Raw genomic sequence first — 25,884 nt, 5'->3', positions numbered from 1 at the left:
CCAAGCCCCTACCCCTGGGGATGCTGAAAAACAGATTACTGTATAGTGAAGGCTATTACAGTATAATATTGAGCATGTTCTTTTGCTCCCTCTAGTGGCCAGTTATGGAAACTTCATTGTTAGAAATACACATTTATGGGCTTTTTCTTTTAATATTTTTAATATTTTCAGCTGGTGGATAAGTGAGTCAGCGGATACTGATCCTGTGGATAAGGGGATCCTATTGTATCTCCAGGTCTTTCAGATAGCTCTTTTCTCCATGGATTCAGAAGCCATTTACCCAGCTCCCATTCTGCTTCCCTTCTAATCAGAGCTGAGCAAACTGTAACCCTATGATTGTGGATGGACTACAACTCCCAGTTGCCCTAGCCAGCACAGCCAGTGGTGAGGAATGCTGGGAATTGTAGTCCAACAAAGTTGCCTTTTGCCCCACCTTGTTCTTCATTCTGGCAACCCAGTCATTCTTAACTCTTTCAACTTAAGACTCAGGAACAACTGTAGTCCTTGTGCTGCCACTGGTGCTCTTTGCTTAAGGCTGAGTAGAGAGAAAGCACGCCTTGGTACTTTTTAGCCACTGGGTGGGTTTCAACTATGTTAATCCCCAGGGATCATGGGCACTGAAAGCAAAAAGGCTGGCTTAGGGTGAAGTCTTTTCCTATAAATAAAAAATGTAATTGCAAAATAAAGAAAGACGTTGGTGTGAGCAGATCTGTTGAGAATCAGGGAGGGAAACTCTGGCAGGCTGTTACAGTGGTGCCCCGCTTGACGACGTTAATTCGTTCCAGCGAAATCGCTGTAGAGTGAAAATGTCAAGTGAAATAAGAAAACCATTGAAACACATTGAAAACCATTCAATGCGTTCCAATGGGTGAAATACCTGCTCGTCCAGTGAAGATCCTCCACACAGCGGCCATTTTCTGGTGCCTGTAATGTGAGGAATCCATCCCTAACACAGCGGGGAGCCATTTTCTACAGCCGGTGGCCATTTTGAAACCCGACGATCAGCTGTTTGCTGATCGTTGTAAAGCGAAAAACCAGTTCACGAAACAGGGAACCGATCGACGTTAAGCGAAATTCCCCCATCTAATGGAGGAGGGTGATCCGGCCGGATGCCTCCTTCAATCAACCGCCGATCGAGGGAGGTTGGGCACGCCACCCGTGCTGTGGCACGATCTGCGCTGTGAGGCGTGTCCCCGTTGAGGAAACCAACCGACAGAGAACGCTTTGGGCCAGCCCCGCAGTGAAACCGGATGGTTCTGCCTTTGGAATGTTGCCTAGTTTTTATGGACAATTACCTGAACTGAGTTGCTTCGAACCAAAAGAAGTGGCTGTTGAATCTCCAGAAGTTAAATTTAATAAATCAGTTAACATTTCAAAATGACTCTTCTTGGTTATTTCCCGCCCAAAAAGAGGAGCTGCCTCCCCCTTCCACTGAACCCAATCACAAAGTTAATTCCAAAATAAATCCAGCAGTGTTCACTGGAGCTAAGTACAAGGTATGAAGGCCACAGGGATTGCAGTAACTTTATTTTTTCCTTCCGCTTTCTAACATTCTGATCCACACTCTTCCTCGTTGGGATTTCCTTTTGCCTACTCGGGCCCACTAGGTTCCTGATACTTCTTCGGCTTTCTCCGTGTCAAGAGAAATTCCCCTAGTCCCATTGGCCATGCTGGATGGGGGTGTGAGAGTTGTAGATCTCAGACCAAAGGTTTTCCACCCTTTCCTCTACGTGGTAGTTCCAGTCTGTGGAGGATCTGGCTTGGCAGGGGAAACCCACGTTTTTGAGACCCAGGCAGATTTTTGATCCTGCTTGTTCACTGCTGTCACTCTGAAGGAGTCTTTCCCATGGGATCGCGAGAAACCATTCTTCGGAGGGCTCAGGGAGCGCCCCCCGGAGGTCTTGGACTTTGGTGGGCCTCTGGCACCCGGGTGCACCCGGCAGTGTTTTATGAGATGAGAGATCTGGCTGAACTTCTGATCGCAGACGCGGCAAGCGTAGGGCCTCTCCCCCGTGTGCACGCGCTCATGCTGCACCAGGCTGGACCGGTCACAGAAGCGCTTGGGGCAGACGGAACATGAGTACGGGCGCTCCCCTGTGTGTATGCGCTGGTGGATGGTGAGGTTGGCTCGGTGGCGGAAGGTCTTCCCGCACACGCAGCAGTTGAAGGGCTTGCTGTCCGTGTGGATCTTACGGTGTGTCCGAAGGTTACAGCTCTGGGAGAAGGTCCTTCCGCACTCAGGGCACCGGTAGGGTTTCTCGCCGCTGTGTATCCGCAGGTGAATGTGGAGGTTGCTGGGATGTCGGAAGCACTTGTCGCACACTGTGCAGGCGTAGGGCTTCTCCTGGGTGTGGACGTACTGGTGGTGGCGCAGGTCCGCCCTCTGCCGGAACGTCCGGCCACACTCCACGCATGTCAGGTCAGAGACGACAGTGGCACTGAATGGCGGGTGCCAAGTGATCACGGAGAGGGTGCCCGCGTGAGGTTTTCTGCTAGGGGCCAGTGGCAGCGGCTGCTGCTTTTCTTCCGGCTGGCGGCACCTCTTCTTCTGAAGCGGTGCCTTCTTTTCTTGCTGTGGGCCCTTCTTCAATGTCGGGGGCTCATCATCAGACGCAGTTTTGTTCCTCAGCTTTGGAGACTTCCCCGTGGGCATTGGCTGCTTCTTCAGCTTTGGTGGCCCCTCCTGTCCCTTTGGTCTCTTTTTCTGTTTGAGGGACTTGTGGGTTGAAACAGTGGCGTCAGATCCTATCCCTCCAGACATTTCTCCTGGCGAGGGCAGCTGAAGTCTCTTTCCCCCAGAATGAGGCTCACTGGCTGTGGGCGGCGGCTGCTTCTTCCTTTTTGGAGGTTGACCCTTTGAGGCTGACACTTGCTTTTTTCGGGGATGAGACCTGGATGGGGACGTCCTTACAGGCCTGGGCTTGAGAGGCTGAGGACGCTGCTTCTCTGATCTGAGGAACTCACCCTCAGGGGCTCTGCTGGAGTCCAAACCGTCCTGAGTCACCCCTGCTGCTGTGGACTTTTCCTTCATTTCCATCTCTGCTTTCTTTGAAGCTATCCTCTTTTCCGTAGAGTTTGGAAGCCGTGCGTTTTCTGTAGAAAAGAAAAGGAACGTGAGCTTGTCTCAATGGATGTTCTCTTCTCGTTGGCCCCATTCCTTAGTTGAGGAAGAGAGAAGATCAAGGCTAAGAGAGGAAAGAGCATCGCCTCGGTAGGTTTCTGGCTTGCAAAGCCCTTGGGGCGCAGACCCGTCCATATGTTCCTTTGAAAGCACCATGTACCCCAATTGATTTTATTTATTTATTTATTTATTCTATTTATCAACACTTATTTCTGCCACTGCTGGAGGAGCTGCACCTCCTCAGTAGTGAAAAAGACAAGAGGCGAAGTCGCTTGCCAGATTTCTGCGCCATAAGTTACATGACCTCTCTGATTCATCTGCGAGAGAGGGAAGCTTAAAAGAAAGATCACATCTCTGCTGAAGGACCGAAGACACGACCAGATCTTGAGCACCATTCAGAAATCTGCATTTAACACTCGGGCTGCCATGGAATCTGGGACAAGCAGCAGCTTTTCTTTTAGAACAAAGAGACATTTGTAGCCATCACAGATAGAATGGCTACCTTTTTTGCATGGCAGCAGGGCTTCTATGCCTTCAAAAGCTGCACAGATGGAAATTGAACAGAGGCAGCTTTTCCAAGCACAGAGATGCAACAGTGAGGAATTTCCATCTGTTACTTAAAGGTGCAAGAGCCCTGCTGGAAAAAAAGAGTGGCTGTTCTAGTGAATTCTAATAAAAGCACTCAAAACCATATTATTTATCCTTATCAGGTAAAGCTATTGGGAGGTTCTGGGATTCAGGCTAGAATCATGTATCCATGGTTCTACCTGAGGACAGTTTTCCCATGAACGATGAGGGCTACTACAGCTACCATCTGAGTCTCTCTCTGGGCAGGGAGAAGTTTCAGGTAGTAGACCCAATCTGGTTACTAGTTTTCTTTCACAGGAAGGGCTGTGAATTCCTGTCCCTGAAGGTCTTATCTTTTGCCCTTCAGACGGATGCTGAGAACATTTCTACCCCTTCAACCTTGTATTGATTGTAGTACTCTGTTTTTAACTGTGCTGTATTTGAAACTTGGAAACTTAATGACTTGTATTCTAATGCATTGTTGTAGTTTTAGATCACAAGCTGCTTTGTAGGCCCTTGTTCTAAAAGGCATGATATTAAATCAACAAAATCAATAAAGCTAAATAACATGTGCTTGATGTTGTTTGCCTCGACTTCTCTATTCCCCGTTTTAATCGCCTGCTGCAGCACTGAACAGATCTACACACATACATGATTATTGAAACTAAATATGTTCTAATTCCAGTTTTAACTTTCTGGTTGCTCAGTTTGCAGCTACTATATATGGCTGTTACAGCTGTTATTGGGGAATTTGAGATGGTCCTATGTCCAACTTTTGGCACGACCCTCTTCTGCCACACAAGACAGAGTGCTTTTAGTAGTGGAAGAAGAAACAAATCTAGTTATGAACATTAAGCAGATCATAGCTCAATTCCTGGTTTCAATCCCCATCTGTACCTCTGAAATGGCAGTCTTGAGAATCTCCTCTCAGGGTATCATCTGGAAAACATGGTATTCCCAATTCTTGTGCCTGCTTAATTACCTCAGGTTTCTCCAGAGATGCTCCTGTCAAAAGAGAAGGGTGGAAAAGAAGAAAGGCCTTTGGAGCGCAGGCAGATAATGCTTCTTATCTCTCTAATCAAAGAAAAGCTATTATCCTTTGTATGTCTACTGTATGCATTCAAACAAAGTTTGATCCTCTTCTGTACCTGTGAGTGGACTCTCCTGCAAATCTTCTCTCAAGGCATCATCTTGAAGACAGTGTATTCCCTCTTTTGGCATCTGCCTAATTACGTCTAGATTCTCCAGAGGAAATCCTGTTAAAAAAGAGGGAAGAGAGAAAAATCTGTCAGAGCACAGGCAGAAAATGCTTCTCCTTTCTCTCAGCAAAGAAAAGGCATTGCCTTTGGAATGTCTACCTAGCCTGCTAAACCAGTTTTAATCCACATCTGTACCTGTGAATGGATTATCTTGAGAATCTCCTCTCGGGAAATAATCCTGAAAACAGGGTATTCTCTCTTCTTGTATTTGCTTAATTAGTGATGGCTTCTCCTGAGGAATTCCTGTCAAAAGAGAAGGGTGGAAAGAGAGAAAAGTCTGTCAGAGAATATGCACGAAATGTATTTTCAGTTGCCTCACAGTTCTTCAGGATACGGCTCTGAAAGTCAGGACTAAATTCAGTGTGACACAATTCATGCATTTAATTTTAAGGAAAACAGTGGGTGTATAGGGTGTGTGAGGCGGCGGGGGGGGGGAGAGAGATCTGGATCAGGGCATCATCTGTTAACACCTTTTATACTGGGTCCAGATCTGATAAATTTATGCAGTAGAGGACCACAATATATGGAACAAAGAACTGAGACCTGGTTGTATAAGAACTCGGAAGTAACTAGTTACAAGAAATGTAGTTACTTGTATCTAGTTAATTTCGGGGAATACTCAAGCTGTAACGAAGCCGCATGTCCAACAGCAAAGGTGTGAATAATCAGAGTTACATTTGGGTCGTAATATGGAACATGTTCTAGGTACTTCCAAAAATCATTTTAAGGGCATTTTAAATGCATTATGACAGGAATATTTCAAACTATATGCCATCCTTTTTGTGCTTTCCCTAAGTGGCAAGGAACATACAGTACTGTTTTGTTTTCTATATTTTATAGGTGCAGTATCAGAATTGGCCACTATAAGGGCCTGGAGAGTATTTTTCTGGCCCATTCATAACAGCCATGCATAACAAGCAACACAGCAGACTTCTTTTATGAGTGACAACTAGAACTATCACCTTGCAGTTGAAAAGCAATGAGTAATTTATTTATTTATTTATTTATTTGATTTAATTTATATCCCACCCATCTGGTCTATATGACCACTGTGAGCGGGTAACACAACGAGGTCTTTTAAAAAAGTAATATTCCACCCCTGTTCTCCAAGACTTCCACTAGTTATCCTAACAAAGGAAAACAAAATTCTTTGGGCCATAAATATTTGTAATTGGGTTCATAAGAGATGAGGAAGGAGCCAGTCTGCCTTTTCCTTCCTATCCTGTGAAAGAGGCCGGAGAGACAAGCTTTACTCATGAGGCCAATCCTTACCCAAAGCGGAGGCATTCTGAAAATTCTCCAGCACAATGTCTCGATACAAGGCTCGTTGCTCCTCTGTTAGGAAGGCCCACTCTTCTTCAGAGAACTTTACACAGACGTCTTCCAATGGAATGGGTGGCTTTTTGGGTTGGAGGGAAGAAACAGGTAACAGTTAGAAATGGAACAGGAAAAAAATAAACAGAAGGCAAATTCCAGAAAGCCCCACATACACACTGGGGGAAAGGCCATCCTTTCAACCCTACTGATGCATGTCTAGGAAATGTTCAATAGCCTCCCTTGGCTCACTTATGGGCAGAACTTGGGGGGAAAACATATATACAGTACTAATTTTTGGACCACAAAAATATGGTTCACGAGCTGCACAGTGGCAGAGAAAAAGGCAATTCAAAGGGTGATTAAGATGGCCCAAAACATCATTGGCTGTTCACTCCCCTCTTTGGAAGAATTGTATAAGAACAGATGTAAGAGGAAGATATCTAACATACTGAAAGACTCCTCTCATCCGGGATATCAGCTCTTTAAACTATTACCATCAGGAAGGAGATTCAGGGTATTGAAAGCAAGGACAAGCAGATTCAAGAACAGTTTTTACCCAAGTGCAGTATTGAGTTTAAATGTGGGGCCATAGGTTTTTGGTGGATTTCAATTGCTGAGAGAAAACGGGGTATCTATATTTGGATGGTGAAAGTTGTGTATATTTTAACTTTTTTTGTAGTGTTGTCCAGTTTTACCTTGGGGAAGAGCACCTCATTTCGTTGCACCCACTTGTGAGCGCAATGACAAATAAATTTCTTATGTCTTATGTCTTATGTCTTATAATCCCCGAGCTCAGAGCGTTTCAGAACCAGCTGAGAAAAGGAGGTTGCAAAAGCTCCATCTTCCTGGACAACTTGTTCAGCTTGGTGGAAAAAAAGAAACTAAGAGGAGTGGTGGGTGGGAGGAGCCTCCTGGCCTGGGGAAAATCACACCATAAAATTGTTACTTTTAGCTCTAGAATCTTCCCAGAATGTCAGCACAGGTTCAGACAAGACCTGTATATGTCAATTCACAGAGGACCACTCAAAGAACTATGGTTACAGGTAAGTAACCTCTTTTTTTTGGACCACAACTCCATAAACCCTGAGCTCAGAGCGTTTCAGAACCAGCTGAATTCCTCTGTAAAGATGAGATAGGAGAGAAAGAGAACTATCATCCTTCTGCAGGTTGGACTGCAGCTTCTGCCAATCCTCGCCATTGCTTACCTTGATAGGAACTACATTTTAGCACCATGTGGAAAGTCATAAATTCTGCACCCCAACCACAGGACATCCACATCCTAGTACATTCACCTTTTTTTTTTTTTGGCAACACTTCCCCCCCTCCCCTAGTCTGGGTGCCTTTTGGTGGATTCCCTGGGGGACGGGCAGTCTTAGAGGCCTTAAAGATAGCTTTGGGGCTACATACAGCCCATAAGTTGCACTTGGTTTACAGCTAATCTAAAGGCCTCTCCCAATCAAATTAGATAAAGTGGGAATCGATGGACGGATAGTCCAATTGGATCTAAAACTACTTCCAACATTTGCCTTTTGTGATATAAGAAGAGAGGAAAAATCTGTTCGGCTTATAGACCAAAATTCATATTGCTGGACCAAAATTTAAACACAGTCTAACACTAATATTTCAGCTATTCTTAATGCTACAATAAAAATGTATTGAGGAAATTAACTTTTTAAAAAATGCTCACAAAAATTGCATATCAATTTGTAAAAAATAGCATAGAAATGCATTATATTATATTAAGTTGCTTGCAGAAGATATGCCCGTTTGGCAGAACAGCATAAAAATGTACATATACAGAGAGTGGTGTGTGAAAATTAACACATATTTCTACGTGGACTTTTCAAATGAATGTTCAAGATTATATAGGAACATGCTGGCATTCACTTTCAAAACAGGGAAGTTAAAAAACTGGTCAAATATTAAATTGGCCAATCTTCAAAAATTGGCCAAATGAAACTGCCATATGACAAAGCCTAACAGTGTAGTTAAATACAGGTCCTGACTGGGACATTACGATCCTATGGGCTCTGTTATGTGATCCTCACCCACCTCATTAGCCTGATGAGCATATATTCCATGCCAATACGATGGTAACAAATAAAGCAGCAGTCTTCAGAAGGGGGAAAAAAACACTACTGTGTAACCCATGTTGCACAAATAAACATCTTGTTTCTTTTGAAAACAGCCAAACAATATGAAAAAAGGATCAAGGTAATTTCTAACAGCTAGGTGAGTTCCTGCCTTTACTTCATCTTTGTAAAAAGCACATATAGGCAAGGTATAGTGGGCCAGATTTTGTTGGACTGCAGCTCCCATAATTGGAATTACATCTGCTAAGGCTAATGGGAGTTAGAGTCCACCAACTGTTGGCGTGGGGCCAACTCCAGAGGCTTGATATGGCTATTGCCTCTCCGGAAGCTTGGAGTTAGAGTCGGATAATGAAGCTTATAAGAGCACCTTGTTAGGGAAAACAAACCTTGGAGCCCAAGATAACGAGTTACACAGAGCCTCTTATGTGGTAGCTTCAAATTCTCCCCTTAATTAGCAGAGTAAAGACGCGGACGTGTAAGAAAACGTACGGAGAGAGTTCTGATAAATACTTACATCATAATATATTAGACTTAGTCAGACATGGCAACATATACATTGGCATAGACATCTAAAGTAATGACCACCAGACTCACAACTGAGTGGTGAAGTGTTGTTCTCACACACTTGCTTAAATACTGAGAGCAACCTAACACTGCAGACGTGGCAGCTGAACATGGTGGACAAGCATCACCTAAGCTTGTCCCGTCTGTGTGCTATCAGTGACTTGACACAAGGTTTACTCTCACTACATTATTAAATTTCACCCCTTGTTCACTTAAAGGAACAAATACTGATCAAGGCAAAGTTTGCCCATTTGGTATAAAAATATGCCTTCAGTTTAAATTGCCATGGTTAGCAAATCAACTAAATAAAAATATAGGAACAAATTTTTAGGTGCAAAGCAAGCTCTTGTCCATGCCGCATGTTTCCTCTTACCTCATTTCTCAGCTGGAAACCTTCAGCAAGCTCCACAGCCTGGGTACACGTCTGAGGGCTACGTTCTCGGACCCAGCTTTGCATTTCCTGTGGCAGGATGGCCAGAAACTGCTCCAAAAGGAGTAGCTCCAAGATCTGCTCTTTGGTGTGCTTCTCGGGCTTCAGCCAACGCCGTCCCAGCATGCGGAGCTTCTGGTAGGCTTTTCGGGGGCCCTTGGCCTCTTGGTATCGGAATTCCCTGAAGCCCCGGCGCTGCATCTCGGGAGTGATGCCATACCGACACAGGATGCTCTCCTTCACCGCATCATAGGTGGGAACCACGTCATGGCCCAAGACATTGCAGGCTAGGAGGGCTTTGCAGCTCAGGTATGGCTTCAACCGGGCCACCCACTGTTCCCTGGGCCAATGGTGGGTGTAGGCCATCCATTCAAAGGTCTCCAAGCAGGCTTCAATATCCTCGTCTATCTGGAAGTGCAGCATCCACATGTTTTTTGGTGGGAAAGGCAAAGTTGGCGTGATCTCAGGAGGGACATTGACGTCTGTAGCTGGCTGCTCCAACATACCTGCTGGCTTGGCATTTTCTTGAGCAGCATCGATTCCTTCGGTTTGTGGTTCTCCACTGGACATGGTCTTTGTCAAAGGCTCACTGCCCATGACCTGTAATATCTGCTGCCAGGCATCTTCCCAGCATTGGGGTGCCCTAGCTTGTCCTTGCTGGGGGGCCATGTGATGGAGCAGGTCTTCAATGGTCCCGCACTGTACGACATTGGGCAACTCAGACAACTCTGTGGAAGCATCCATCTTGTTCAGAGCTGGCTCTGTTGGGGTCTGTCTGGTGAATGCCAATCTGGTCTCTACTTTGGCAGCCATATTCTTGACCTTTTTGAACTCCAGGCCTTGCAGACCTTAAAATCATTAAGTTACTGGGCCACTGCTGTGTTTGAAAGAAATTAGGCCAGGATAGTAAAGATAAATGCAAAGTGGGTTGCAAAATGCTACAAACATGGAAACATTGGTGTTAATGCCAACGTATTAGTGTTTAAACTATAGAAGAAAATAAATTAATGAATATTAAAGATACAGATGAATTTACAAAATCCACCGGTTATGTTAATTGTTCTTAAAACTGTTGGGGAAAAAATGAATTTAAAAGGCCAAAAATGGCTCAATCCTGCCAGATTACCCCACAAATAAATTAAAATAATAAGAATATACAGTGGTGCATCGCAAGATGATGTTAATTCGTTCTGCGAAAATCGCTGTTTTGCGAAAACATTGTCTTGCAAAATGCGTTTCCCCATTGGAATGCATTGAAATCTATTTAATGTGTTCCAATGGGGGAAATAGTCATTGTCTTGCGAAAATGGCCCATAGAGAAACCGTTTTGTGAAGCGCGGATCAGCTGTCAAAATCACTGTTTTGCGAAAAACCGTCCCGAAAACACCCATTTTGCGAGTTGTGGACCTAGCTGTCAAAATCGTCGTCTTGTGAAAAATGGTCCCGGGAAGAAGAAAAAACATCTTGTGAAGCACAGTCCGAAACATCACCCATAGGGAAAACTGTTTTGCGAAGCGCTATAGCGATCGCAAAAACTTATCGTCTCGCGAATAAACCATTTTGCGAGGTAATCGTCTAGCGAGGCACCACTGTATAAATATGAATTAAAATAATATAACATATAAAATAATATAATTTAATTTTCTGTGTTGGTGAATCAAACTGAGAAGATCCCTCACCCCTACACATATATGCCACATAATTTCATTTTATATTGATTTTAAAATGAGCGCGCTGTGCAATGTACGTATCACAGTGTTCTCCTGGAATTTGCCTCCGCAAAATAAAAACGTACCAGGGGGTGGAAAGTAAAATTGGGACCCAGCCCTTATAACACTTTCTGAAGTATCATTTAGGGCTATTTCACCCCAGACAGGACTTTGTATCTAGAAGCTGGTTCTGTGTAAGAAGTGTTCATTTCACTTCATGCATGCAGTTTTAATGCTTTTAATTAGGAACAATGTAATGTATCGCTATATACACACTGTCTGTCTAAAATCTTTGGCTTGTGTGTAGCCACAAAAAAATTATTATATGCAACAAAATATGCAGCAGCATTTTAGCCCGATAACAGCTCAGAAAGGGAGGACAGAAAACTGACTTTATGAAAAGAATTCAAATGAGCGTCACACTCTCATGCTGCATTATATCGTGCCAAATGGCACTTCTTCCCCCTTTCCCCATACTATAAAAGTTACTTTAATGGACTACAATTCCCAGAATCCCCCTCCCTCCCTCAGCATGGGTAGTGGCCATGCCACAGAGATGTCATGTCCCAGGACTTTAGTCCCCCCCCCAAGTAACTTTCTCAAATTCTCCTTTCTATTAAGAGAACAAGCCCTAAAGCACATCACAAACTTTTTTCTCCTCTCCAATTCACAAGCCCAGGTATTACTGAAAACCCTCCTCCACCTCAACAAGATGCGATTCAGCCTCAGGTTCAAAGGGCCGAGGCCTATTCAGATGTTTATTCAGATGTTTATAAGGGAATCCTTCCCTTAGGCCTGTCTGCTCCAGGTGGGTACAAAGGAAAAAGCCATTGAAGCAGCTCTCTATTTGCCATTCCCTAGTCTTTTTCATTTTTTCATCCTTCAAATGCTTCGTTGGTACTCCCTTATTAACAGTAGTTATAAATGCTGCAACCATATGCCGTGAGCAAGCCTCTCCCCCACCACGTTACATATGAGATATACATCCGCATTCCTGTGCACGCTGAACAAATACACACCTTGTTTCTCTGTAGGTCTTGTCCTTCCTTCGCCACCGACAGCACTCACCTTGCTCTGTTTCCTTCCCAGATCGCCTTGTCTGTGTTTCTCAATACCTACCCCTGTGCTGTACTCGCTCTGTGCACACCACTGACCCACATGTGCTCGTGAGAGACTTCCCCCTACAACTCAGCAGTTTACGGAGACATTCCTGTATCTCTTGTGATCCAGCCTTACAGAGCCATGTCCATCCTTTAGATCCACTCTCCTGGTCTTACTCCACCCTATGGATGTTCCCCTGCCCTTTCCTGTGACTCTCTCTTTCTTTTTGGTTTCTGACCCTTCGATCGTTCCCCTTTTTCCCACAGTCCCACTTCCTTAGGCAGGCAGATCTTCTTCTGCAGCTGTCCAATCATAGACATCTGGAGGAGGTTATTTTAAGCCACCGTACGGCGTCTCCGATAGGCTGGCACGCCTGTCATTCTGGAAGGCTGCAATGCCACCCTCCCCTTCTCCGTTTCCTCACTTTTCATGTGACCCAGTTTCTGTTAATCCTTAACAGAAAACACAGAACTGCTGCTGAAGTAGAAAAAGATTGCACATTTTGTTCACACAGCACTCCTTTTATTGACTCACCCAGAAATGGGAGCTGAAACTTGCTTGTCTGGATCCACTGCTTGGTATGGCAAGCCTTCTTTATGCTATAGCAGCTTCAGATGCTGGCTTTCCTCCACTCCCCTGGGGATCAGATATGGGTGGGTGTGCCATGTGTGTGCCTGTAAGCCTGTGATAATTTCTGTGAACGTGGTTTTGGATTGGGAGGGTGAAGTGGCAGTTAAAAACTGTCAGTTTGGGCGAACTGTGGGAAAACTGGGAAGGGAGACGAGAGAAGCAAAGGAAAAGTCGGTGAGGGGTTAAATTTTGTGTGGCGGAAGCAGAAGTGGAATAAGATGTTTTCTGGTGACTTTACTAACTTGATGTACAGAAACTTGGAATGTTTTGCCATTCCTGTGCCCACTATGATCTCTGTGTCCTCAAGAAAAGCTTCTCTTCAGTGGGCCAGGCTGCTGTTAAAGGCACAGGAGTGCTAAACTGATTAAAAGTTGGCCGCTCCAAGCAGATAATACTCATACTCCCATAGGTTTCTTTGTCTTGATGGTTGGCTGTATGTGCTGGAGACAAACTATAGCCGTTGGAACTTGGAAGCATGTGGAATACAAAAAGGTACATGTATTAGTTGGCTTATCAATGCCTGGACCTCTGCTGTCACCAGCAGAACTTTTATAAATGATAATTATTAATAAAGCAGTTACTGTATAACTGCCTATATTTTCTGTGTCTCATTTCTCTCTGATGGCACTGCTTACGGTAGAAAATGTAAGCTGAGGCGTGCTGAAACAGACCACCAGCTTGTTTAGTCCAGTATTTGGTTCATTAAGATGTCCTTGGGAAGCGCAAGGAAGAGGGCAACAACGCTCTTTCACGTTGGTTTCTCATCAACTGGCATTGAGAGGCATACTGCAGCTGGTAGCCTTTGGTAGCGTTAATCTGCCATGAATTTATCCAGCCCCCAATTTCAAGCCACCTTGAAATAGCCAATTAGCACCTTGTCAGGTCAAAGGTGCTAGTGGATAGAATGAAAAGAAAAACTTGTAGTCATCTGGACAACTACAGCAGTTTCGCTCATGGAAACAAGCAGGGCATGCTTTGAAAAACTGTGGATTACAGTAGATCTAGGAATCTTTTCCACATTGTGTAGTTACTCACTGAGTTGTCTGCCACTGTGACATCTTGCGGCAATACATTCTACAGTTTAACTGTATGCTGCGTCAATAAGTCTCTGTGTTTATCCTGAATCTCCCAACATTCAGCCTCACTGGATCCATTATCTGTTTTCTCCATGTTAGAAAACAACGGTGGGTCTGTTCAGACTGGCATACAGTGCCATGAGTAAATAAGGTAAACCTTAGGTGCTCATAAACTGGTGACCCAAAGCGTTGTGTGAACTGTTCTCACAGGAGAATAAGCATCTCCAGTTGTCATAGGGCATACAACAGATGGGTAGTGATAGGGACAAAATGTTTATAACATATGAATGATATAAAAACACCCCTATCCCTGTTCAAGAAAGAGAAGATAGAGCTGAGCATCTTGATGTATTCTTATTGAAGTTCCCTTTAAGTTTCTTTGTTCAAGAATGGCTACATTGCTGCCAACAGATCAACACAACTACCCTTGAAACATCCAGAGAGGGTCACATGCTCCCCAATTCTGCTCTGGCTCTTTAGGTTGCCACTTTGTATATTGGAGATGGGGCATAGGTAGCTCAAGATAGGTTGGACTACAACTCCCACTAGCCGAGCCAGCAAAGCTAGTGGGGAGGAATGATGGCAATTGTGATTTAACCACATCTTGATATGTTCCATAACCCTGAAGTACACATATTTTAGTGATTGGGAGGGGGAAATTAACTGAGTGAGACTTAAATCTGGGTAGAAATGTATGCAATTACACTGTCAGTGTTGACTTATTAGTCTAAATTTGAATATTTCAAGGCTACATCCCTAAACCTATTGATTAGTAAGACCCATTCAACATAATGGGATTCTAAGTGGACATTAATTGTAGGAAAGAATATAACTGCCAATTAAAGCTGTCATCTTGTGATAACCGTACTAAGGAGTAAGTTTCATGAACTCAGAAAGACTTACAATCGTAATCAAACGTATTAAGGAGTGAACCCCATTGAGTCCTAATAGGTCTTTCAAGGTAAATGAAACATTGAAGCAGTGTTTTTACCAGTTCCACTCCCCCAGTGAACGTCCATGGCTGAGTGGGGATTTGCATCCAAGTCTCCTGAATCCTAGTCTGTCACTCTATCCACTACACCAGTGGTTCCCATCCTTGGCTATGCAGGGTGTTCTTGGACTGCAATTCCCAGAAACTCCTGGACAGCACAAAAGACAGTGAAGGCTTCTGGGAATTGCAGTCCAAGAACACCCTACCCAAGGTTGAGAACTACTGCACTACATCACACTAGGTGTCCAATGACTCTCTAACACACTGGTTCTTAACCTTGGGTTACTCAGGAGTTTTGGACTGCAACTCCCAGAAGCCTTCACCACCAGCTGTCCTGACTGGGGTTTCTGGGAGTTGCAGTTCAAAAGCATCCGAGTAACAAAGGTTAAGAACCACTGCTCTAACAGACAGCTATTACACTCTGAGGTATTAATTTATTAGTCCTAATTTGAAGATTCTAAGGCTACATACACGCTAACAAGCTGCATTGTAAAAATGGCAGGAAACTCTTCTATAATCTCTCTCACATACACAATACTTATTTTTAAATATCATCAAGTTGCTTCTGAGTTACGATGACTTTTTGATTTAGTGACTTCCAAAAGTCCCTGTCTTTAACAGCCCTGATCAACTTTTGCAAACTTAAAAGCTGTGGCTTCCTTGATTCACTCATTACAGGTAAAAAGAATAAATAAATAAATACAGAACAAATTGAAAAGACAAAAACATAGTGACACCTTAAGGATTAACTGTTACAGTTTAATGTGAGCTTTCGTGGACAAGTCCACTTCCTCAGATACAGTACTGTACAGTAAAAGAAAGACATGATGGCATGAATAACAATGGCAGAACAACATAAATGTTAATTATACTGGCTTTTTACAGTTGTTAAAGACCTTTTTTTTTTCTTTATAGGAGGTTTTGGAAGCAGCTACAATGCTGAGTGAATTACCCCCAGGCAATGGATGAATTGATGCCCTCCCTTCATCTCATGCTCAGCCGCCTTCTTTCCTTCTTGTTGCCTTCAGTTTTTCCTGCACAAATCTTTCCTACTAAAATCTTGCCTGCTCGGAACACCAGACCGTCCCGCTCTCCCCAGACGGGGGCAGCCTTGTTAAGCGGAGGCGAAAGAGTTAATATTAAGCCCCGCCTCCCCGCAGGCGGAGTTACCTGCGGAAGCATTCGGTGGAATGCTGGGATAAGGTCTCAGTCACCGGTGGGTAAGTAAGGACGTCTGGATTCTGAGCGAAGGCGAGGGGAGGGGGTTTAATGGGTTCAAGACAGCAGACGTTGGAACCCGGGACTTCGGGTTTCTAAGGGGTGCGCCCTGGATTCCCCTTTGCAGATTGCTTGCATAGTAGCCTCTTTGAACGACAATTCGGGTTTTTTTGGGGGGGGGATGAAAAAAACCTCTTGTCTCCCCATAAAAAGGAGTGGGCTGATCTGCATTAATGTTTGAGTTATATCTTTGCCTGCAACAGATTTTAGCCCTGCTTTTGCACTGCAGGAAGTCCCCCAGCCGCCACTGAATCCACAGTATGCTTCTTTGAGTAATCAGTCTTCCTGTATGAATAGCTTACTACTCTAGGCAAGTGTGCACGGGGTTGCAGCCATTAGAGCAGAAAAGTAGCTTTTAAAAGTGCCTCTCCGCCTCTTTTCAAACGTATAGTGTGATGCTGTGGCTTGTTCAGCATACAATACATTCACTCATTTCATAGGACCAACGTGGTCTGTCATTTTTGCATTGCGTTTTGTATGCACGCAGAATGCATCTCACAAGAAAAGAATGCCACCTGTCAGGTGAGGATGCTATTTCATGTCCCTGATAAAGTGAATTCTAGACCACCTCATCTTTGCTGTAATGGTCTCTAAAGAGCCACTGTACTCTTGATTGTTTTTTTTTTTTTAATTTCAACAGAGTTGGTACAGTTATCCCTTTGAAAATTATCTTCGGTTAAATAACCTGGAGGGGAAAAATGTAAATAGAGGGATGCACGTAAGGATGTTTGTAGGTATAAATAAAATGCAGTAAGAACAAGGACTTCCATTTTCATTCTTCAATGACTTCCTGGGTAAATAATTTTTGGCTGCAATAAATGTGCATTGTAGGTTGATTGCATTTCAGAGACTTATTTTTTAAAAGTCACAATAGTTAATTTCCATCCTTTTCTGTTTCTAAGGTTGAGTACAGAGGTGACCTCATCTGAGCCATGTCAGTAGGTTCCATTCTCCAGCGGGTGAATGGCCTCTTTCGGCCGCATATGTTGACATTCCTGCATTATCCGAGTCACACCATCCATGCCTCCTGTGCTGCTCTCGCTGGCCACAACAAATGGTCCAAAGTGAAACACGTGAAGGGCCCCAAGGATGTCGCTCGTTCCCAGATCTTCCATAAGTTAAGCATGTTGATCCGAATAGCAGTAAAAGGTACAGTGTAACAGCATTTTAATTTTCATTTTATTTTGGAATGCAAGAGCCTCCAGGAGTTCTGAACTTTGAGCCCCAACATGTGTAACCGGTGTCAAAGATTATGAGAGCTGTACATCAAAGCAGACGGAGGAGAAAATTTTTGCCACAGCAGTTATAATGGATGTGAAACCTGAATTTTGGTAGCTGTACGGAGTTAGAGAAGATCAACACCCACACTTTTACCCACAACCTGGAAGGCCCCTCTCTCCCTCACTTGGAACTGCATAGGGAGATATGGGTTGTTTAGGCAAACAGGCATTTTGCCGTATAAGGGCAGAGCAGTCCCTCCCATGCATGTACAAAAGTTATAGGATTGGCAGTTGACTCTTTACATACATGATGGCTACCTTTGGTCCTGTTTTTAAATTTGTTTCCTAAGCTAGCTTGGGAACATCAATATAACAGAAGAATGTTGGGAAAAATATGGAATATTCAACCATACAAATCAGTATCAGCAAAATCTAAAGAAATGATGTTGAAAGTAGTTGATAGGTGGCACTTACATCCTACCAAACTACATAAAATTAATAGAGAGATACCAGATTTGTGCTGGAGAGAGTGTGACTGTGAAGAAGTATTAGAACACATGTGATTAGATTGCCCGAAAGTAGAAGTATTCTGGTATGAGGTAATTAATTGGCTGGAAAAAAATAACAAATAAAAAAAATTATTCTAAATGAAACCTTATTATTTTTCTCTCTTATTTACGGAGGAAATGAAAATTGATCAAATAAAGAATTGATGGCAACTCCTATAGGGGCAGCGCAGTACGAAATTGCCCAATGCTGGGAAGATGCTTTGCAAAGATATATGAATAAAATGTGGACAATGGTCCTGATGGAGAAACTGACAAATCAAATCAGATTATACAGAGGGGAGATTTAAAAAGATAACTTCATGAAGAGATGGCACCCCCTGTTGAAATCTGTTATGAAATCAAAAAATGAAGTAAACCAAATGGATAATGGGTTGGACTGCTGGTTATTCTAAGTGGCATTAGCTAGACATAAATATGCAATAATGAACCAAGGAAGAGACTATGTGAAAAGATAAGGAGATAATGTAAATACTCTCTCTCTCTCTCTCTCTCTCTCTGTGTGTGTGTGTGTGTGCGCATATAAAGATATGAGTGTGTGTGTTTGTGTATAAAGATACGATTTTATGAACAAGAAAGTTATCACACCACAATGGGTATTTAAAAAATTAAAAACAATTTCAAAAGTATAAACAAAAAACACTTATGACGGAATAGCACCCATCACCTCACCTAAGGCAGGTAAGGCAGTTTGGGTGTGTGGCACAATTAATTCTAATGCCCAAGAAAGAGGTGTGATGGGGAGGTCTGAGAAGCGATAGTGGAGGGCCTTTGGCCTTCATTGATTCGCACCGAAGAGGTTCTTTGACTTTGCTTATGTGTTTGCCTGCTTCCCTCAGTTTGCCTACAGTAATTTTTCACCCACCTTTCTTGGAGAAGGCTGGGACAACAAAAAATCAGCAAGATGAATGTGTAACTGATTGAAAAACCTACCTTTCCCTTCTTTGCTCTTTCCCCTGTTTATCTCCCTTCCCTTTGCTACTTTTCATGTGTTGAATTTTAAATTGCAAGTTCCTTATGGCAGGGATTTGTTTTTGATTGTAAAGTGCACTGTATCATCATAGGGCTATAATAAACCAGCATTACAGTAATATAATTAATTCGTTGTGTCCTCCCATTTGCCCCGGCAGAAGGAGGCAGTACCAACCCCGAACTGAACAGGAGTTTGGCCAACGTGATTGAGCAGTGCCGGAACGTGTCCATGCCCAAAGCCTCCATTGAAGCAGCCATCAGCAAAGGGGTATGTTTCCAAAAGGCTTGGAATAGTGGTGCAGAAGTAGCTATTGTGTGAGAAAGTTGCATTTTGCAGGAAAGGTTAGAGTAGCAAGGAAAAGTTCATGCAGAGATTAGCATTAGACATGGGATTTTCAGAATTAATGGACTTGCAGCCTCCAGGAATTCTCCCAGCCTGACTCTAGGGGACTTTAATCAAGAAATCATCCATTTTCATCCTGTGGCAGTATTTTTGAGAGGCTTCCTGGATAGAGACTACCACACCCATAATCCCTTGTAGATCCCACAGATCTTAGTCTTGCCCACCCATTTTTCCTGTCTTCTCCTTGGGATGAAAATGGGTGCTGGACTATGAATTTGTTAGCTGAAGAAGTTGAAAATACCTGTCGAGATGTTGATTTATAGATTAAAGACCCTGAGTGTTTGGCTGGGGGAATTCCTGCAGATTTATGGGGCTGTAGTTCATGAATTCCAAAAATCCCATGCCTAAGGGGCATCTTGTCGCCTGTAGGATTGCATCAAACCTCACTACAGGCTGTCCCGATAGGAGTTGCTGTCCTGCAACAACCAGAGGCCTACAATTTGCCCAGCCTTGTATTGTTGAGACATTCTTCATTTTGTGCAGTCACCTATATTTTTGTCCTCAGGGTGATCATGTCTTAAATATAGAGTGGGGGACCTTAAGCTTTGTGGTTAAATCCTGCCTTCTGGATATGGTTGTATCTTCTTCCCCATGACATAATTATTTGGTAGTTTCATGACTTTTTTGTGTTTTCTCTGTTTTCAAAGATTAAAATAAACATTTTAAATTAAAATGTGCTGATACGAATTTCTCCCCTTTTGCCTTCTGACCTGTTGCCACTGGAATGTCCCTCTGCAACAAGTGATCTTAAACTGAACTCGGCCCCGGAATTTAAATTGGTTTCCCATCCTTGCATTATATGGATGGGATCATTTTTTTTAAAAAAAATCCAGCTTCTGTTTGTTGTTTTAAACTTCTTTGACAGGATAAAATCAAAACGTCCTCTTTGCTTTATGAAGTGCGAGGCCCCGGTGGCTACACTATGCTTATCGAAGTGCTAACAGACAACTCAAAGAGAACGTCTTCTGAAATCCGCCATATTATGAATGTGCATGGGTAAGTGTGTGATAAAAAGGCTGACTGGTTTGCATGGGATGATATGTCCTGGTTAATGAGTAGAGAAAAGGCCCCTGATTCTCTGCTTTAGTACTCTCATAGGAAAGAGGACAGAGTTTTCTGGTTTCCTTTTGTTTGGAAGGCATAGGAATCCCTGTTTGGTAGTTTGCTTAGGTTTCCCACTTGGTTCTAAAAGAGGAAGACATTTTAGAATGGTTGAGGATTGAACTGAAGGAATACTTTAAACAAAATATGAACAAGGAGACAAAAATAAAAACAGTTTGGGAGGCAGGAAAATCAGTCCTATGTGGATTAATAATGAAAATAAAATGGGAAGTAACTAAAAAGAGAAAACAAAGGCAAGAAAAACTTTTCGAAAAAATTAGGGAGAAAGAACATCACTGAAAATTCCAGGAAAAAAAGAAATTTTAAAAGAGATAAAAAACCTACAGAATCAGCTGTCGGAACTCATGCTAGGAAATATAGAAAAAATACTAAATAAAAATTCTACGAACAAGGAAATAAACCAAGCAAACGGTTAACTTATCAAGTACAGGAAGAAAAGAGAAGAAAATATAAGGGAATCAGAAAGGGAGAGGAAATATTTTCCAACCCAAAGATTATAAAGGATTCATTTGAAAAATACTATGAGGAACTTTTTAAAGAAAATAATTTAAGGAAAAAAGAAGAAAATCAAATATACTTAAAAAGTCAAGACCTACCTAAATGATGACCAGAGAACTACAGTGGTGCCTCGCTTTACGATTGCCCTGCATTACGACAAAACCGCATTATGACGTTTTTGCGATCGCAAAACAATGGTCTGAATAGGCTTTTTTCGCTTTGCGATGGTCGGTTCCCTGCTTTGGGAACCGATTCTTCGCAAAACAACGATTTTCCTACAGCTGATCGGCTGTTTCAAAATGGCCACCGGGTAAATAAAATGGCTCCCTGCTGTTTTCTGGGACGGATTCCTCGCAAGACAGCCACCGAAAATGGCTGCCCTATGGAGGATCTTTGCTGGACGGTGAGTTTTTAGCCCATTGGAACGCATTAAACATGTTTTAATGCATTTCAATGGGTTTTTTATTTTCGCATTACGACGTTTTCGTTCTGCAGCGATTTTGCTGGAACGAATTAATGTCGTAATGCAAGGCACCACTGTAGATTAAATGCACCAATATCGACAATGGAAGTACAAGAGGCAATTAAAAAAGTGAAACAGGGAACAACACCAGGCCCAGAACTTGAAACTTATTTGTTCAATATACTAAACTCAAGACAAGAGACAGAAATGTGTTTATACATATTAGATGCAGCCAGAATTCAAGTGGCAAAACAATGGTAAGACAAGGAGGAACCTTTGGTGGAAGGATTGTTTAATAAAAATAAAGAAACTAATATTAATGGACAAACTAACAGACTCATTGAAAGGAAAGAGTAGAATGGAGCACGAATCTCAGTGGGAGAGAAATGGAAGATTCCAAACTTGTACAAAGTGTTTTAGGCTTAAATTAGAAGCAGAACTGCTCTCAACAGAAGTAAAAACAAAGTAAAGTAGATTGTTAATATGGATATAAAATAACAATTAAGAAAGGTATTATTAAGATTGCAAAGAAAATAAATGTTTGGTGGAAAATAACGAAGTAAAAATGTTAAGGACTTACTGTTTTGCGAAAGAGATACTGTTTCGCCTAAAATAAGATCTAACCTGAAAATAAGCCCTAGTATGATTTTTCAGGGTGCTCATAATATAAGCCCTACCTCAAAAATAAGCCCTAGTTAAGTGAAACCCCGCCCTCCACCCTTGTGCAGCAACCAGAAGATGACATGACTGTATTTGAATAAATGTAAATGGTCATATATGGAAAAAAATAAAACATCCCCTGAAAATTATTTAAAGGTGTTCTGTGTGAACCAAACTGGTGTATGTATGATTGAGACTAAGCCACGTTACTGTATCTTATTCACTTGATCATTTTATTTTCCCTGTGTGTTATTTTAAATAAACCTTATTCCTTTATTTGTTAAAAATCCATTCCTGGTCTGTGTGACTCCTTACAGGGAATGGTTGGTGGCAGCTTAGTGAAACTGTGGCATATCCCAGTAGGTCTGGGGTTGTCACATTGATTGTTCAGGTGTGACAACCCCAGACCTACTGTAGGATGCCACACTTTCACTAAGCTGCCACCAACCATTCCCTATAAGAAGTCACACAGACCAGGGATGGATTTTTAACAAATAAAAGAACAAGGTTTATTTAAATGACACACAGGGAAAATAAAATGATCAGGTGAATAAGATACAGTAACGTGGCTTAGTTTCAATCATACATACACCAGTTTGGTTCACACAGAACACCTTTAAATAAAGCACAGACCCTGAACCTATCAGTTCTGGCTAACCATACAGACACCTGAACAATCACCTGAACACACCTTCTATCGGAGTTCGATTGAGAGCATATTATCCTACTGTCTCTGTGTATGGTTCACGAGCTGCACAGTGGCAGAGAAAAAGGCAATTCAAAGGGTGATTAAGACGGCCCAAAACATCATTGGCTGTTCACTCCCCTCTTTGGAAGAATTGTATAAGAACAGATGTAAGAGGAAGATATCTAACATACTGAAAGACTCCTCTCATCCGGGATATCAGCTCTTTAAACTATTACCATCAGGAAGGAGATTCAGGGTATTGAAAGCAAGGACAAGCAGATTCAAGAACAGTTTTTACCCAAGTGCAGTATTGAGTTTAAATGTGGGGCCATAGGTTTTTGGTGGATTTTAATTGCTGAGAGAAAACGGGGTATCTATATTTGGATGGTGAAAGTTGTGTATATTTTAACTTTTTTTTGTAGTGTTGTCCAGTTTTACCTTGGGGAAGAGCACCTCATTTCGTTGCACCCACTTGTGAGCGCAATGACAAATAAATTTCTTATGTCTTATGTCTTATGTCTTAAATAAGCCCTACTGCGTTTTTTGGAGCAAAAATTAATATAAGACTCTGTCTTATTTTCGGGGAAACACGGTAATAGAAAGTTATTTTGGTTATGTGCTAATGTTGTGATAATGATTTACTTATTTTTATAATTTCTTTTTTAAATGCAATAAAGATTACAAGTTTTTTTTTAAAAAAGGTTTCCCACTTGGTTCTCTGCAGGGGGCTCATTGCCGAGGGAGGGCGGCACAATTTTGAGAGGAAGGGCATTGTCACAGTGAGCGACAAAGACCAATCCGGCAGTCCCATCACCTTGGACAAAGCACTGGAGTTGGCTATTGAGGTTGGAGCAGAAGACGTCCAGGAAGAAGAAGAAGAAGAGAATGAGAAGATGATGCTGAAGGTGAGGTGCAAGTGAAGCTGAAATAAGGGAAGGTGGTGATTCTTGTCTGACCTATTTCCTCACTGAGGTCAGGTATAACCTTAACACCATGGGAGTGTTTTTGTCCCAATGCACTTCCTTTTAAACCCCACCAACTCACAGGTGCATATGCCACAGGCTTGCCATACAAACATAGCACTCGTTTAATGTGTTTAGCATTGTAAATGCCCCACTTATTTTAACAACAGGTTCAGTCATGGTAAGGAGGAAGGACCTCTACGGGCAACAACGTCCTTTTATGACTTTTCCCAACCAGGCATCTTTCAGATGTATTGGGTAACTCCCATCACCTTAGTCCATCATCTCCGCCTCCACAACACCTGGTCATGCTGCATATCTGGAGGTTGCCAGGTTGAGGAAACCTTTGCCCATTAGCGGATGACAGCTCCACTACATAATGTCTGTGTTCCAAGCAGAAATCTATACGATACATGGACTGTCTCCATTGGAGTCGTATGAACTTAATTGGCACAATATATCTTGATTGCCAAATCTGGCACTTTCTTAGTGCTGAATTTGTTTCTATTTGGCCAAAAGTAAACAATACCATAGATCTAGGGAGGACAGAGTTTCACCCTTCCAGATGTTGCTGAATATTGTAGAATCATCTAGCCAATGGTGAGTAATTCAATGGCATTGTAGTCAAATATCTGGAAGTCCCCATTCTGCTCACCCCCGTGCCTTAGATAGAATCCACCTTTGAAGCAAAACAAAGGAGTCCCGTTTGCTTTAACCTCCTGGATCCTCATCTTATTTCCTAAAATGCTTACAACTTATCCTTGATGTAGACATGTAACAATTCTTTGTGTCTCCCAAAATGCATTACCCTTTCCCCTCCCACAAATACAAGAGTTCTACTGTTTTCCTCCAACACCAAGAGACTTAAGTGTGACATCAATTGTTCAACTGAACAATGTGAAGGATCACAACTCCTTTTGTTTGTTCTTCTCTTCTGCTACAGTTTATTTGCGCGGTGCCAAGCCTGCACCAGGTCCGTGAGAAGCTGAAGTCACTGGGCCTTTGCTTGCTTTCTTCTGGTCTTGGGTACATCCCAGTCACCACTGTCGAGCTGTCAGACGAGGATATGGAACAGGCATCACAAATGTTACAGGCACTCAAAGACAACGAGGATGTTGTTCAGGTCTATGACAACATTGCCTAGATGTGCAGGCCTGCCTCCTTAGGACTTCTAAAGGGACACTACTAAAGACTTGACAGCTAAATTCTGGTTTGCATTTTGTTTGGCCTTATAGGCAGGACAACCCTAAAATGCCTTTTACAGAGTAATTCGGATTTGACAACCAAGGGTCAGAGTTGCCATATTTTTTTAGGCATCCACTTGCTGCCGTTCAGCTTCTCTCATAGTCAGATTTCTTGTCTGAAAACACCCTCATCTCCATCTACAAAGTGAAAAATGCTGGCAAATTGATATTAATGCTGGGGGAGCATTTCCATAAGGGCTTGGAATTTGGCCATTTTGCACACTAGCAACGGTCAAGAAGCGTTTACCATGAAAGCCGAAAACCTACTCTTTGGTTGAAACTGCACTGCAGCTTGGTGACGTGCAAACCCTGCCACACAGCCATAGTCTCCCTAGCTTCTCAATGGTTGAACCTCACTCCAGAACTAGGAAAGTCATGGAGGGCTTTTCCTGAGTCAGTGTTGGACAAGCTACTCAAATGTCTCTCCATCCCTGTGATAGCCGAACTGTGTTCCCTATTTCTGGGAGTGTGGGGGATTGCTCAGTAGCCCTATGAAAGGAGCAGAAATTTGACAAGAAGTCTGCACTGGCAAAGGCTTCTTGGGAAAGCCGTGAGATGCAAGCACATTTAAAAGGAAGACCAAAACATGAATGTTCGTGTGGCAGAAGTAGTCTGAGCACATGCTTCTGGGTTGCAAGGCATTGGTAATACAGGGGAGCCAGTGTGTGTCCAGCAAACTGATCCTGTTATTAGGAGAAATGCTGCTCAGTATTTGGGGTGAAATAAAGTCCATCTTTCAAGAATACTATTGTTGTCTTTCTGATTCTGCACTTTAAACAGCAGTAATACCTCTCCATTGCTGAAAAAAAAAATCACAAATATGGTTCATGCCTTCCCCTTTTTGGTTCAGGAGTCTTATAAGAGAGGCAAGGAGAGCAAACCAAAGGGAATCCTTGTCTGGCGCCTCCATGCATTACTGTTTTTTTTTTCACTTCCCTCTTTGAAGGGAT

At 42.7% G+C, this 25,884-nt stretch overlaps 2 protein-coding genes across 5 annotated transcripts; one reads left to right on the top strand and one right to left on the bottom strand.

Annotated features, from left to right (window-relative positions):
• Nucleotides 1-1,336: 1,336 nt before the first annotated feature.
• LOC110081779 (uncharacterized) lies at nt 1,337-12,568 on the bottom strand. The gene is made up of 7 exons (XM_020798783.3): nt 12,080-12,568; nt 9,295-10,228; nt 6,220-6,346; nt 5,083-5,190; nt 4,837-4,944; nt 4,586-4,693; nt 1,337-3,093 (listed from the first exon to the last, which is right to left on the bottom strand). Exons 2-7 carry the CDS (start codon nt 10,162-10,164, stop codon nt 1,727-1,729), a joined length of 2,688 nt encoding a protein of 895 aa, XP_020654442.3. The 5' UTR covers nt 10,165-10,228; nt 12,080-12,568; the 3' UTR covers nt 1,337-1,726.
• A 37-nt stretch (nt 12,569-12,605) lies between these two features.
• Nucleotides 12,606-25,679, top strand: TACO1 (translational activator of cytochrome c oxidase I). 4 transcript variants are annotated; one of them, XM_020798929.3, is made up of 7 exons: nt 12,606-12,739; nt 15,774-16,074; nt 17,039-17,285; nt 19,053-19,162; nt 20,163-20,293; nt 23,453-23,633; nt 24,634-25,679. In XM_020798929.3, exons 3-7 carry the CDS (start codon nt 17,069-17,071, stop codon nt 24,832-24,834), a joined length of 840 nt encoding a protein of 279 aa, XP_020654588.3. In that variant the 5' UTR covers nt 12,606-12,739; nt 15,774-16,074; nt 17,039-17,068; the 3' UTR covers nt 24,835-25,679. The 4 variants fall into 4 exon arrangements, with proteins under 4 accessions (XP_020654588.3, XP_020654585.3, XP_078233219.1 ...); XM_020798926.3 differs by having other exon boundaries at nt 15,774-16,078; XM_078377093.1 differs by having other exon boundaries at nt 12,677-12,814; nt 15,774-16,078.
• Nucleotides 25,680-25,884: the final 205 nt, after the last annotated feature.

The sequence above is a fragment of the Pogona vitticeps genome, chromosome 6 (genome assembly GCF_051106095.1).
Source record: "Pogona vitticeps strain Pit_001003342236 chromosome 6, PviZW2.1, whole genome shotgun sequence".
NCBI lineage: Eukaryota > Metazoa > Chordata > Lepidosauria > Squamata > Agamidae > Pogona > Pogona vitticeps.
This window is presented reverse-complemented; position numbering and strand designations above follow the sequence as displayed.

Excerpts from the sequence above, each read along its gene's own strand:
- LOC110081779 (XM_020798783.3), bottom strand. The coding sequence starts at position 10,164 with ATGGCTGCCAAAGTAGAGACCAGATTGGCATTCACCAGACAGACCCCA. Across the intron at positions 6,347-9,294 it reads GTTTCCAGCTGAGAAATGAG|CCACCCATTCCATTGGAAGA; the intron begins GTAAGAGGAAAC and ends CAACCCAAAAAG. Across the intron at positions 4,694-4,836 it reads GCAGGAGAGTCCACTCACAG|GAGCATCTCTGGAGAAACCT; the intron begins GTACAGAAGAGG and ends CTCTTTTGACAG.
- TACO1 (XM_020798929.3), top strand. The coding sequence starts at position 17,069 with ATGTCAGTAGGTTCCATTCTCCAGCGGGTGAATGGCCTCTTTCGGCCG. Across the intron at positions 20,294-23,452 it reads CATATTATGAATGTGCATGG|GGGGCTCATTGCCGAGGGAG; the intron begins GTAAGTGTGTGA and ends GGTTCTCTGCAG. Across the intron at positions 23,634-24,633 it reads ATGAGAAGATGATGCTGAAG|TTTATTTGCGCGGTGCCAAG; the intron begins GTGAGGTGCAAG and ends CTTCTGCTACAG.